We start from the raw sequence: 13,840 nt of genomic DNA on the forward strand, positions 1-13,840 counted from the left end.
AAATAAATTAAAAAAAAAAATGCAATTGCCTTTTTCCTGTATTTGTTTCATTTCCAAACGCCCTTTCACAAAGCCATATAAAGTCAGTAAACCAAAAAGCTGAGACCAAAAAGAAAAACAAAGAAAGGGTTCCATTTTTCATTATAATTTCTCTCCTCAAAGCACTTTCTTCAAAATCACTTCCCCTGCTGTTATCGCCTTTCGATTCTGCCACCCATTTCTCCGACACCTTCCCCTTCCCCAAAAACCACTTCCATTTTGTTCAAACTTTTCAATTTTATGGCCGGAATCCCCTCTGAGGGGTTGGGGGATGATTTTTTCGAGCAGATTCTGGCGGTTCCGTCGGCTTACGGCGGCGGAGGTGGCGGCGATATGGTGTCTATGCCTATGGGTTTGCAACTTGGGTCCGGCGGCGGTGGCGGCGGAGGAATGGGTATGCCTTTGGGACTGAATTTAGAACAAGGGTTTTTGAGACAAGAGAGGTTTAGAGAAGAAATTGATGGGCATAATAATAATGCTTCTTCTTCTTCAACTGCTTCTTCAGGAATCACTGTAAATCTCTTTCTCCTGCTCACTGTCATCCTAAAGTTTTTGGGTCAAATTAATGAAAAACTACTTCAAATTATGTTTTGTGATTAACATTATCTGGAATTTCCCCTTGTTCTTTAAGTGGCAAAGGGAGGGATCTTTTAGATACTTTTTTTTTGTTTTTTCTCAATGATTTTTTTTTAGATCGGATGTTGTCTACTTGGACTTTTGCTTAACTTGCTAGGTGAACCAACCAAATCGAAAAATCGAGTAGTTGATGGTGGATGTCGGTTTTTGTTCAAAGCTAACATCGACCAATCGATGCACATCTCTATTTGATATTATATTAGATGAGTTTCATTTTAATTAACAATGAAACGAATAGTTCATCTATCTTGTGAGTGATCTTGACATGAAAAAGTCAGATCACAAGAGGTCAAGTTTTGCCACTTTGGGCAAGTTGAGCTTCTTCTACTTGATCAAATTATTTATTTATTTTTGTCTATTTTTCATTTGAAGTGGGGGGAAATTAATCTCAAATGAATTTTTCATCAAGGAATAAAATTAGAATGCTGTCCTAGAATCTCAATCTTTATTTATTATTATTTTTTTCTTTTTCTTTTTCTTTTTCCTCCTTTCTTGTCAAATCTTGGGCTTCAGAATCACATCCTATAAACTTTTTTTTTTCTATAAAAGAAAAAAAGAAAAGTTATGATTGAAATTGTTTGTTCTTCTATGGAGTTAGGAGCAGTCTACTTCGGCTAGAGAATATTGGAATGCCAGATAAAAATTTATTCCCATTCTGACATGTGTGTAGTGCAATACTAATATATTGTTTTTCTATTTTAAAATTTTATTTTAGCATAATTCTGAGGGGTATTTTCATCATTTCACACTTCCTGTGCCGTTTTCAGGAGAGAGATTCTTCGATGCAGCACATGACGAACTTGTTTCCGACCTTTGGACATCTGCAGACTCAACAACTCCGCCCACCGCCGCCGTTACATCTCCACCAGGTGAGATTACAGTTTTGCCCTTCTATCTCTCATAGTTTTCTTTTTTTCTTTTTTTTTTTTTTCCTTTTAATAAAAAGAATTGAAAAGAAAGTAAATCTAACTAGGTTGATGTTGATATCTAACTTTCCACGAAAATATAAGTAACCAAAGTGAATTTAACTCAATAGTAATTAACATTTTTTTATCGAGATCAGATTTAAGTCCTCGAACCTCTATTTGTTATACTAGAACTAGAACATAAGTAAAGGTCAATTATTTTTATTTTTGAAAAATAAGCTTGTTTTATTTCTGTTTTTAAATTTCTAGCATACTTCTTAAATTTCCAAATTTCTTGGAGTTTATTTGTTCAGCATTTTTTCATTTATGAAATAAAATTATTTTATTGTTAATTTTAATTGACATTTTTCCTTTATCATAATCTAGAAGCATAAATATCAAAATGAGCATAGTTTTTTTACATAAAATTTGTACTATCAATTTCGAAGTTAAAGATTTATTTCTCTACATCTCACATACTATATAATTAATAATAATAATAATAATAATTTAGTCAATATTTTTCTTTTTTTTTTTAAAAAAAGAATAACTAGAAGCATAATTTGTGTATATAAAAAAAGAAACTTGAAGCATAAATTTTCACTTGCTCTATCACTTCAATTTCATTATTGTCCTATTGCCATTCTTAAAGTGGTCTCATTTTTTGTTACATTCCCTACATTTCATGTACATACTATAAAGTACATATATCAAGAGTAGTTTTTAACTTATAACATAAGGGTCCATGAAATATCATTTTGATGTGTATGGTTGTTTTTCTTTGTCTATATACAATCTCAATTTGCATGACTTTTTTTTAAGTACTTTTGTTTAAATTTTGATATAACTAAATTTATCATAACTCATCAACTTAAATTTTTGGATCGATTGATAATTTAACATGGTATATCACAAAAGAGTGAGCATGAGGACTAAAAAATTGAGTTGACCGAACCCTTCGGTCAGTCAATTAGGGTAAACGAGGATGACAGTTGATGTTGGTTCGCAATTTTTGCGATCGTTGATATTGTATAAACCTGACCAACCAAATGATATATATATTAGAAAGCCTTAACCGATCAAACTAATCAATTGGTTGGTAAGCAAAAGCTCCTTCGAAGAGATTGTTGATTTTCTTTTGATGATCACGTCTAATCACAACATTTTCAAATTCCCAAATGAGAGGGAGGGTTAAAGTATCTATAATTAAATTTATTATAATTCATATGGTTAAAATTTTGGGTAATTAAAGAGGATGATGCGTAATTGTCAAATGAATTTTTTTTTTTTAAAAGAATACACATATGGGATAATTTTTTTTTTTTTTTTTTTTTATTGTTGATGTTATTATTATTATCACTTTTTTGATGAAAAGACAATTTTGTTATTAAAGAAGGTTAGCATAAGTCAAATAATTATATTTGCTGGGGTATATGTGATTTTTTAAAATATGTAAATAAGGGATTTTTTTTTCTTTCACAAAAGAAAAAGAAATCACATGTGAATCTGTGATGCTCGGTACTAAATTTCAAAGGAAGTACAAAAACGCGTTTTTTGTATTGAAAGACCATTTTTTATTTTTTTGCCAAACAGTCCTTATGTTATCTTCATTTCCAAACGAGCCCTTAAAAAGTTGAATTTTTTTACTTGGGTAGTGTGATACACGCGTCGGGTTTTGAGTGGTGTTTGCCTTTTTTTCAATTATTGATTATGATATCTTAGACACGTGCGAATGTCTTCGTACGTGCAAGTAATATATGCCGTTGGATTTCGGAATACCTAAGCATGATCACTAGCTTACGTCATTAGTTAAGACACGTTCCCTTTTATGTTTTTAAGAAATTCATCCACGTGGCGATATTTTATTGGCCAGCAGGAACCATGCTTTTATTCTTTTTAATTAATTTTTATGCTAGTGCTGTTTTTACTGGTGTTAATTTTTAATTAATAATATATATTGATTATGTTCTATTACCCCACAACAATTTTATTCCTTTGCGATTTTTTTTTTTAATAATGATTATTCTTTGGTCTAAAAATATGAATGTGGTCAGTAGAACAGTGTTTTTCTAAAAAAATCTATATATATAATTTTTATTTTATGATATTATTTTAATTTTTGTCCCATTATTATGTGTTGGTTTTGGGAACCTTCTAGCCATCTTTAGCTAGATGCCAATACATATATATAAATAAATGAAGAACTTAATTTTTTTTTTAATTATTTAATGGAATACTTGCAAAATGTGGTACTTACAAATGGAAGAAGACAAATGAGAAATTCCCATTTCTTTGAGTAATTTATTCATTATATTCTTTTTAGTTAACCTCTTCAAATATTTTGGCAATCCCTCCATAAAAATAAGACAAAAAGAAAGAACAAATCTTTTTGCTCTCTCTCTCTCTCTTTTTCTTTTTGTTTTTTTGGTAGATTATAAAGAGGGAGAAAAAAATGTAACATAAAAAACACACATTAGCTTTATATTATGTGATTTTTTAATTTAATTAACTTTTTTTACGTGGGGTAGAGAATTGAACCTTTGATCTCGATGTCAATAATATAAGTTTTATGCTAGTTAAACTATGCTTACTTTGGCGTTTGTTCTTTCATTATAGCTTTGTTTCTACTTGTTAAGATCTAGAGTTTATCATGATGTTGATTTTGGTATTTTGCATTTTCTAACTTTGCCATGTGATGATTTATCTTCTTTCGAATATTCATGTTGCAGCCCTTTCACAATCAGACAACCCCCGGGACGGTAGCTGCCGTACCACAACCACCTCAAGTCCGTCCAAGAGTTCGAGCAAGACGAGGGCAAGCGACCGATCCTCACAGTATTGCCGAAAGGGTAATCTCATCTTTGGACTCTAAGAATAATATAACGTCGATTGGAAAAGAATGGTTTTAATTATAATAGAATATCACTTGTTTATGATGCCCACATATTTTTTTAAAGTCCGTACTAGGAAAGAGTAATATTTTTATCACTTGCATGTATTTAGGAGTCCTTAGTAAAGCTTATCTTTTTTAAGTTCATCACAGGTCCTTTTTGATAATCATTTGGTATGACATTGTCTAATGATATTATCATTAGTTTCACTCAAAGGGCCTTAGATACAAATGGAGATACAGTCTCTTAATTATATATGTGTGATCTTTCTTTACAGCCAACGTTAGACTTCGGTTGTAAAGAAAAAAAATGTTTTTCTTAAAAAAAGTCATTATTATTTAAACTCTTTTGATAAAAATGGTTTAAAGTACACTTTAAAAATATTTCAAAAACTATTTAGAGCAGTTGCCAAATACGTCAATTTTTAAAAAAATGATTTATTTTCAAAATTGAACCATTGAAAAATTAAACCAAACACATGCTAAACCTTAAGTAAATCATGCATAGAAACATTAGAGAGCTTTTGAGAAGCCCTTAGCAAGTTTAGATATGGATAAAGAAAGGCATGAACTAGAAATTTGGATGATATTTGAAGAGATAGAAAGAACCTTCAATCCCTTTACAAGGATGAGGATGCCTCTTGTTTAGATTGACTGCATCAATGACTGCTTCTCTTAAGAAAGATCCATGAATTTTTTTACTGTATTTCCCTGAGAAGTTGTCTTTGATATTCAAGCTTTTTCATGCCAACCAAGGTTGAAGGTTTTGAAAATTAAATGAAGAATTTTGGCTTCTATATCCAATCCCTTAAAGAGTGAATTGCCTTCTCTTTGAGGAAAACTTTATCATTTAAGTGCCCAAACTAAGAGACGGAAGGAACACACAATGTTCCATCCAATTTGACAACATAGTAATATCGCTTTGTCTCCATCCGCTTGTTTGTAATGACTTTCAAGTACCTTTTAACCACTTAGAAAGTCGATCAAAACAGATTTTTATTTGATTGAAATCAACTGAGCACTTGGAAAGTCAACGAGTATCATTCGAACTTGCATTGTCAACAACCAAAATGTTATAACTTTCTCAATATCTCAATTCTTTAAATTCTTTTCAATGGTATCCCTCTATGATTATTAATTGTAGACAAAACTATGAATTATCTTCAGTAATTTTCAATAATTCATTATTGAAATGTGGAGTCAATACCATATAATTTATGTTTTGTCTAGAAGCCCAAGAACCAGCAGTGAGAGAACTTTATATCGCCTTGCCATAAACACGTCTTTCAAATGTTTTTCTCACCAATATGTATCTTAAGCATATTCCTAGCCATAATTGAGATGGAATGAGAAACTTAAGCTCATACAAGTTGTATATTGATTTATACAAACCTAAAAGACAATTCATCAAGAATAAGCATCTTAATAAGAGCTCTATAACACCTCTCCAAATCAAATGACTCACGAATGAGTCTTGAATCAGAATCATCAATCGCTTCTTTAGGCTTGAAAACCAATTGATTTTTAGATGGATCTTTTTCCATTGGCATAGCTAGGGGAATTTCTTACTATTTTCTAAATGGTTTTCCAAAGTTCCAATACCATTACGCTTAGAAGGACATGCATACTTAACTCTACAGTTTTACATTAGCATAAGGATTGTTAGGATCACAATTTTTCATTTGAAGAACCGGTGTTAGCTTAGCTTTTTATGGCTTTCTCAACTCCCATCATAATCTCCCATTTTATTCTGAAAAGTAGAACTAAGCAATTGATAATACTAATATTTAATAAATCCTAAACATGTGAGAATATACTTTATTGTGCTATTCATTACTCTTCAAAAGATTCCAGTTTTGTAGCTTGAAACTCATGAACAAATGTGGAAATGACAAGACAATAGCTAGGAAACGAGAAAGAAAATGGCTTGATCCAACCAATCATTGACTTTACAAATTTGCAAAACCAACACCCACTGACTTCTACAAAAAGAACCGACCGACCGACGTCAATCGGTTTCAGTCAGTTGGGTCAGTTTTCAACCGTCTTTATGCACCCTTAATAGTCTTGGACCAGAACCTCCTAGAAAGAGAGGCTCATTGGAGAGATATTAGAGTAGCACTTCTCTTTTCCACGTTAAAAAGTTGTGGCTTTTCTCCTAGTTCTGAAATTTCTATAAACAGAACAAACTCTAAAATACTTTTTGTCTATTTTTGTGTTATCTCTAGCTCTACGAATCTTAGATCTGTTCGTCTGTCATGAATGCAGTTGCGTCGAGAAAGAATTGCAGAAAGAATGAAAGCCTTGCAGGAGTTAGTTCCTAGTTGCAATAAGGTTGGTTCTTCTCAATTACAATAATTTTGATAATCTATGAACTCCAAAAATTATGTGCAGTATTCCAATTTCCCAGACATGAATCTACAGAGTTTTGTCCTTAACAGATTCATTAATTTTTGCAGACTGATCGAGCGGCAATGCTCGATGAAATTGTGGATTATGTAAAGTTTCTTAGGCTTCAAGTAAAGGTACTAAATTTAAAATCCTATAAAAGCTTTTGATTTAGTAGAACTTTGCAGTAGAATGTCTGTCATTGAGCTAAAAGTATTGAGGTCCATCTTTTTAATCATAATATGAAGACTATTCTATTCCTATGCAGCTCTCATTGCTTGTGCATGTGTTTATGACACTTCTGAATATCTTAAACTCATTTCTTTATTGGTATTAATTAAAACGTCAAACTTGAAATGATTATTGATTGGTGAAACAGTTTTCTAACATTTTTTGTGACTATTTTCTGGAACAATGACATTTTTTTTACAAAAGTCTACCAAGCATTTGCCTAATTAATTTCCATATTTGTTGATTTGTTTCTTAGATACCTCTTATCCCATTTTAATTGGTGTATTTTTTTTATAGGTTTTAAGCATGAGTAGACTAGGTGGGGCTGGTGCGGTGGCTCAACTTGTGGCCGATGTGCCCCTATCATCAGTCGAGGTAATAAAAACCTGAGCTTCATATGAAGTTAGTCGCTAATCTTTTAGACATACTATACATTTTCTTAAACTTCACTTTAAAATTACGACTTTCATCGAAAGTTAGCTCTAACTCACTATTATCTAACACTTCTCAGACCTGTGGGCTTAAGAATTAACAAAAAAAAGACCAAACAAGTGATTATCAAAATGACATTACAGGAGTTTGAACATATAACCGCATTATTCAAACATCTTTTCAACATTTCTCCTCTTTTTGTTTGACATTCTCAACAACATTCACTATTTTAAACTTGTTATTTAGCATTTCTCACTTGTATGCTTAGAGAATAGCACCAAACCAAGAAAGTGGCTAATAAAATGACATTACAAGAATTCAAACATAAAATTTATTATTTTGTTATCACATAAAACTACCACAAAAAAAAAGGGTCAATAGGTTATATGGTTTGTCTTATCTTTTATACATATTCTTTTGCATTTCTTATTAGTCTTTCATTCGTACTATTTAACCTTCCACTTCTTGTATGCTCAAAGTTTAGTGATAGATTGAAAAAGTGACTATTAAAATTACATCAGTAGACTTCGAAGACAAAACCGCCTATTTTGTCATCACATTAAAACATCATTAGGCCTAAAAGCTTAAGCTAATAGGTTATGTTGGAATGCTTTGAATCTGTTATTTAGCGCTTTGAAGTATCAAGCACAAAAATTTGTTACCTAATAGGATTTTCAGGGACAATTCCCCCAAAACCTAAGTTGTATTCATATTAAGTCATTTACGAACTTAGCCCTAGGGTTTAGAGAAGTTTAAACTCTCTAACTCTACTGGTGCTTCTGAATTTGTAATATGATATTTTCTCTCTAATGGTAAACTCTTTTCTCCCTCTACCCGTGGACGTAGAACTACATAAATATGTATTGATTCTCTACTATTTATGTTTTCTATTTCTTTATTTCTTTATTTGTCGATTCCATAACAGGTTATATGACTGTCTAATCATGCATTATTTATGCATGTTATCGACTTTTCTCATCGTTTTGTTCATCATTCTCATTTGGGGTTTTGCTTATTATTAGGGAGAAGGCATTGAGAGTGGCAGCAATCAGCAAGCATGGGAAAAGTGGTCAAGTGATGGCACAGAGCAACAAGTAGCCAAATTAATGGAAGAAGATGTGGGAGCTGCCATGCAATTCCTACAATCTAAAGCTCTATGCATCATGCCTATCTCGTTAGCCTCAGCAATCTTCAGGACACACCAAGCAGATCCACAAATCTTAGTCAAGCCAGAAATGAACACTCCCTAGACCACGGGCTCTGACGACATCGCAATTGGCACATGCCCTTTCTCATACTCAACCGTTCTAATTTTTTCTATCTTTTCTTAACTATGAATATAATGTCAGTATAATATCTAGTCTTTCTAATTTCTTATTTTAAGAGGCGTATTCAAGTCAATGCAACTGTTTTAAGCTTGAAAGTAGTACTTGAAGTGCTTCTTCTTTGCCAAGCTCAAGTTTAAAGAAAGTGATTTTCAAAAGGTCAATTGATGTCTCTTGTTATATCAATGGTTGAGTTTAGTGGTAAATGACCAAAATATTTTGAGGAGATAATTTTGTAGAAGACCCAAACTCAAAGTAAAAAATGGTTTTTGCCTCACTTTTTGAAACTTCAGAATTTTACCTTCTTGTTTATGTCATCATCAGTCAAATTTACCAAACTACCCCTAATTTATTTTTCACCCTCCCCGAGTTCTTCTTTTCTTTTTTTTTTTTTTTCCCCTTCCTACCTTCCTCTCCCTCATCTACTTCATGGGTTTTGATCTCGACGGTTGTGTGTATCAGAACAAGAGGAGATCGATTTGTGTGAGAGAGAAAAACGAGCAAGAGCAAGGGAAGGAGAGAGTGAGAGACCCAACCTGCATGTGCGAGGTTTCATTTTGATAATTTCACCTAAATACGGTATCCATCTAGTAGACCCATATTTTGAGATGGAAAATCTTCCACTTTTGTTCCTTCATTTCTTTAGTTGAGAGTGGAGGATATGGGCCATTGAAAGAGATAGATGGGGGTATTGTAAATGATGTACCTTTTTTTTTTCTTCTTCTTCTTGGGATGGGGTGGAGAAGTAATAAAAGCAAGTTGGAATTAGATAATGGTTGGGTGTGTTGAAAAAGCATTGTTGCTGGCATTTACAAAGTGAGAGTGTATTCTATGAGAGTGATTTTAGCCCTTTTAGTCAAAATTGCTCAATTATTAATACAAAAGAAGGGAAAGGTGTAGGTAGTGGGAGGTGACAATACTAAAAAGATGGTCTTGCTTTTCATCAATAGTAATTGGAAAATGTATTTTTTTTTAAGAAACAAAGAAAGGTGGGTTACTTTTCCTTTTGGCCTTGTGTGGCCACAATTCTATCATTTCATCAACACTAGTAGATGCACAAAGTTTTATTATTATATATAAATATTTGGTTAAATTCTAAATTCTCCTTTCGTGTTTACGTTCATTACATCTTTGAACTTTAAAAATATCAAATTTATCTTGAATTAAAAAAATATCTAAAAAATCTTTGATAATTCAATATTTTTTAAAACCTACAAATCTACTAGATTTGATATTTAATTTTGTGTCTAATAAAACACGAAAATTTTATTTTTATTTTCAATAGATTCGTGAACTAAAAAAAAGTTGAGTAGTCAATGATTTATTAAATACAAATTTAAGAATTCAAAGGACATGCAAAATAATTGAAATTTTGAAGAACCTATTAAACATTTCAATGTAAAATTAAGAGATTTATTTGGTTGAAATATTATTATGTTGCGTAAGAAAAGGAAACATTCATTGATTGAAATATATAAATAGATTTAATTTATGTAAATTAAATTCATTGTTGAAATATTCAAATTGTATTGAACATCAAAATGGATAATGCTTCATTTGTTTTATAGTTTTTTTTTTCATTTGATAAATTATGTTTTAATTTAGTAAAGTGACAACTCAATTGACATAAGTTTAACATATGTTTCAATTAAGTACTATTTTATTTTAATTTTTGGAAAGTTACTGAATTATTAACCGTAATTTATTTCTTCCGAGTATCTCATTCTAACTTAAAGAGTTACCTTGCAAGAAAGTATCGAAGAGCTATGTTAGGTCCGAATACGTAATTTGATGTTGATGTTCTATCAGAATTAATCGTCTTCGAAACAATGTTTATCGAAAGCATGTCTCGACCAAGGATGGTTATATATAATATATACTTATAAATGAAATCAATATAATTAACAAAATTAGTAGATGGTTTGGCATTGGAGTGTCCATTCTTATGCACTTCCTTTTCTGAATCTCTATGGGTAAGGCACAACACATAACATATTGTGAATAGTTTGGTCATTTGGAATTATGACTGCCACACATTTTTAGGGTGAATTTTTGTTCCCATTATTTTACCATGTATGTACCCTTACATTTAAGTATTTACCCATAACTAAATTCCTAGCTTTAAACACCCAGTTGATTAGCTTAAAAAACATATTAAGGAAGCTTAAAAAAACATATCTAGGGATGTTAATTGTAAAATAATAATAATAATAATAATAATAATTAAATGAAAAAAAAAGGTATCTAGGGATATTAGTTACAAAATCAAAATACACAAAGACCACGAACATCCAACGAGTATGTGTATATGGTAATGTATATAATTAATTTTGTTTAAATAGAAGACAACACTAACTATTCTAGAACCTTGTTGAAGTGTCTACATAAATAACTTAAGTGTAAGTATTAGACATCTCTAGTTTCATCTAGAAGATCGTAAATAAATATCTCAAAGAAAATATTTCGAAATATCTTTGACTTTCTTTATTCTCCAAGGAATTCCAGAATTCGGATATACCTCATAAAAATATCTTGGTCTTCAAGGTCGAGGTAGGCCAATTGGGTCAACCGGCCCAATTGCTTGGCCCTCTCTTCTATGGCATCCGTCTAAAAGAAAGGTGCGAGTTGGCCGATGTGGGCCAATTGAGTCGAGCAACCCAATCACTTTGCCCTCTCATCTTCAACATCTATCAAAATAAGAGAGGAAATTGGATCATGTAGCACCAATTACACTTTCATTTGGAAAAATAGCAAAATACAGACTTGTTTAGAATTATAGCAAAATGCATGAATCACATGTGTGTCTCTTTCATGCTAATTCTAAAATGCCTTTCTCAGTTTATTTAATTGCATTGTAATCAATCCAATAACTCAGTTAATTACTTAATGCAACAAATTTATAATTCGAGCAGTAATTATTTTCTTTCAAATTTTCAACGTGAATCTTCAACATGAACTAAGTTTCTCTTTCTATACGGATATTTTGTCATAAATTTTATTTAAATTTAAAAATTATCCAGATTTGTATCTAAACAATCTTCTATCTTATTTGAATCTTTACAAAAATGATATTATATTAGTTATTCTAACTAACTTTTTATATTTATTTTATATTTTTAGTTCCTCCTAACTAAACATTAGGTTTTTAAAATTGTTTTTATCATTTCTTTATTATAATTTCGTTTTAAACATATGTTTTCACTTTGGGATGACACTTAACTAGATATGACTCAACCTCAAGCCCAACTTGGTGTATATTCAACAAATCCTTGAGGAAGCGAGAGATGAAATAGAAGTGTGAGGGTGAGCTCACAGTCTAAGATTGATAATCTTAGGGCCCAACTAGAAAAGGCTAAGGGCATCTCAATTGTGCTATGTATATTGCTAAATCATTCCTCACAATTGAGGAATATACAAAAATGCATAATACAAACAATGGAATTTAGGATTACATGGTTGCTTTCCATCATTACACTGCATAGGGTTATACTTTCTTGTGTGAAGCTTAATAAGGTATCGCAACAACCTCAATGTTTCTTGTTCATCCTATGAATTTGATCATCTACTATCTTTCGTGTTGGAATACCTTGAATTTGTTTGTTGGCACTTCAAACAATCAAGTATGGAGTCTTACTAGAGGTGCCGTTTGATGTAATTTTCGATTATGACCCTAGGGTTCTATATAAACTCTCTTAGGCACCGTTTGATGTAATTTTCTGAAAACATTTTTCCTAATAATACTGTTCTCTCTCTGTCCGTAGATGTAGCTAACACACCATTAGTGAACCACGTATATTTGTGTGTCGATCTTCTCTATCTTTACATTCATTTTTGTGTTCTTTAATTGTCGATTTCGTAACATTTCGATGTGTGTTCTCTTTAACTTTTCAGACTCTTTGTTTAGAGAATAAGCCTTGTGAGAGAAAATTTTGGCCAGCAGTTTAAGCCTTCCAACACTATGGCTTCTTCAATTGACTCATTTAGTCTTACATTTAGATGTTTCTTGGGTTTGACTTCTACCACTTTTTGTTTAACATGATGCATACCTCTCATCCTATCCCTTAATAGAGGAGGAGATTGGATATAGAATAAAAGTCATACTTGAGCACACCAAAGAAATAAATAAAGCAATATAAATGTGGTCAACCTTCGCCTCCAAGGCCTAGGCTAAGCTATTTCCATCTACTAAGTTTAGGGAATTGAATCCCGGCAGAAGCATGTCATCACGTTTTTTGATTTTTTGAAAGGATTAAGAATACAAAAATTAGAAGAAAAGATTAAGCAAATACCTTTGTTGATCCACAACTGTAGCAAAATCTTCTCCTCAAATCGGTAGTCTTCTCCTTGAAGTCTTCCTTGTGAGAACCGCTCTTGAAAGATGAGAGAGAATATGGAAGGAGAATTTCTTCTCCTCAAATCGGTAGTCTTCTCCTTGAAGTCTTCCTTGTGAGAACCACTCTTGAAAGATGAGAGAGAATATGGAAGGAGAATTTTCAGATGATTATTCTCTAAAAAATTTGGAAGAATTTTCTTGGAGAGAAATCTTTACTGAACAATGGTAGAAATTATGTAGTGTGTAGAATGTAATCCAGAAGTGCTTCCTAGGGCCTTATTTATAGAACTCTACTAGGTTACTCCTAAACCTATAACCACTCTGCAAAGATTTTAAATTAAATATTTAATAATATACAATATTAATAAATATTTATCCAATTAAATAAAAGGTTTAAATATTTAAATCATATTTAAATACTTATTCTCTACACTATCTTTTTTGAGTCTCACTCAAATTAAATAATTAATTATTTGAATTATATTCAAAATTTTTAATTCTCTCATTATTTATTTAATTTGAATCTTATTCAAATTAAATAATTAATTATTTGAATAATATTCAAATAAATCAATTTTCCATATTATAAAGTTATAATTTGAATCTCATTCAAATGAACTTTAAAACAAAATATGTATTTAATACAATTGATATTTTTCTT

General features: G+C 31.3%; 1 protein-coding gene and 1 long non-coding RNA gene across 2 annotated transcripts; one reads left to right on the forward strand and one right to left on the reverse strand.

The window, feature by feature from the left end:
- Positions 1-9,010, forward strand: LOC120071700 (transcription factor UNE12-like). Its single transcript, XM_039024082.2, has 7 exons — positions 1-552; positions 1,443-1,544; positions 4,310-4,429; positions 6,739-6,804; positions 6,930-6,995; positions 7,387-7,464; positions 8,544-9,010. Exons 1-7 carry the CDS (start codon positions 280-282, stop codon positions 8,769-8,771), a joined length of 933 nt encoding a protein of 310 aa, XP_038880010.1. The 5' UTR covers positions 1-279; the 3' UTR covers positions 8,772-9,010.
- Positions 9,011-11,132: 2,122 nt separating this feature from the next.
- On the reverse strand, positions 11,133-13,457 carry LOC150038069 (uncharacterized). The gene is made up of 2 exons (XR_016527677.1): positions 13,136-13,457; positions 11,133-11,533 (listed from the first exon to the last, which is right to left on the reverse strand). It is a non-coding gene; the product is annotated as an uncharacterized LOC150038069 (long non-coding RNA).
- Positions 13,458-13,840: the final 383 nt, after the last annotated feature.

Source organism: Benincasa hispida, chromosome 2 (genome assembly GCF_027475165.1).
Source record: "Benincasa hispida cultivar pf3 chromosome 2, pf3_genome.v1.1, whole genome shotgun sequence".
NCBI lineage: Eukaryota > Viridiplantae > Streptophyta > Magnoliopsida > Cucurbitales > Cucurbitaceae > Benincasa > Benincasa hispida.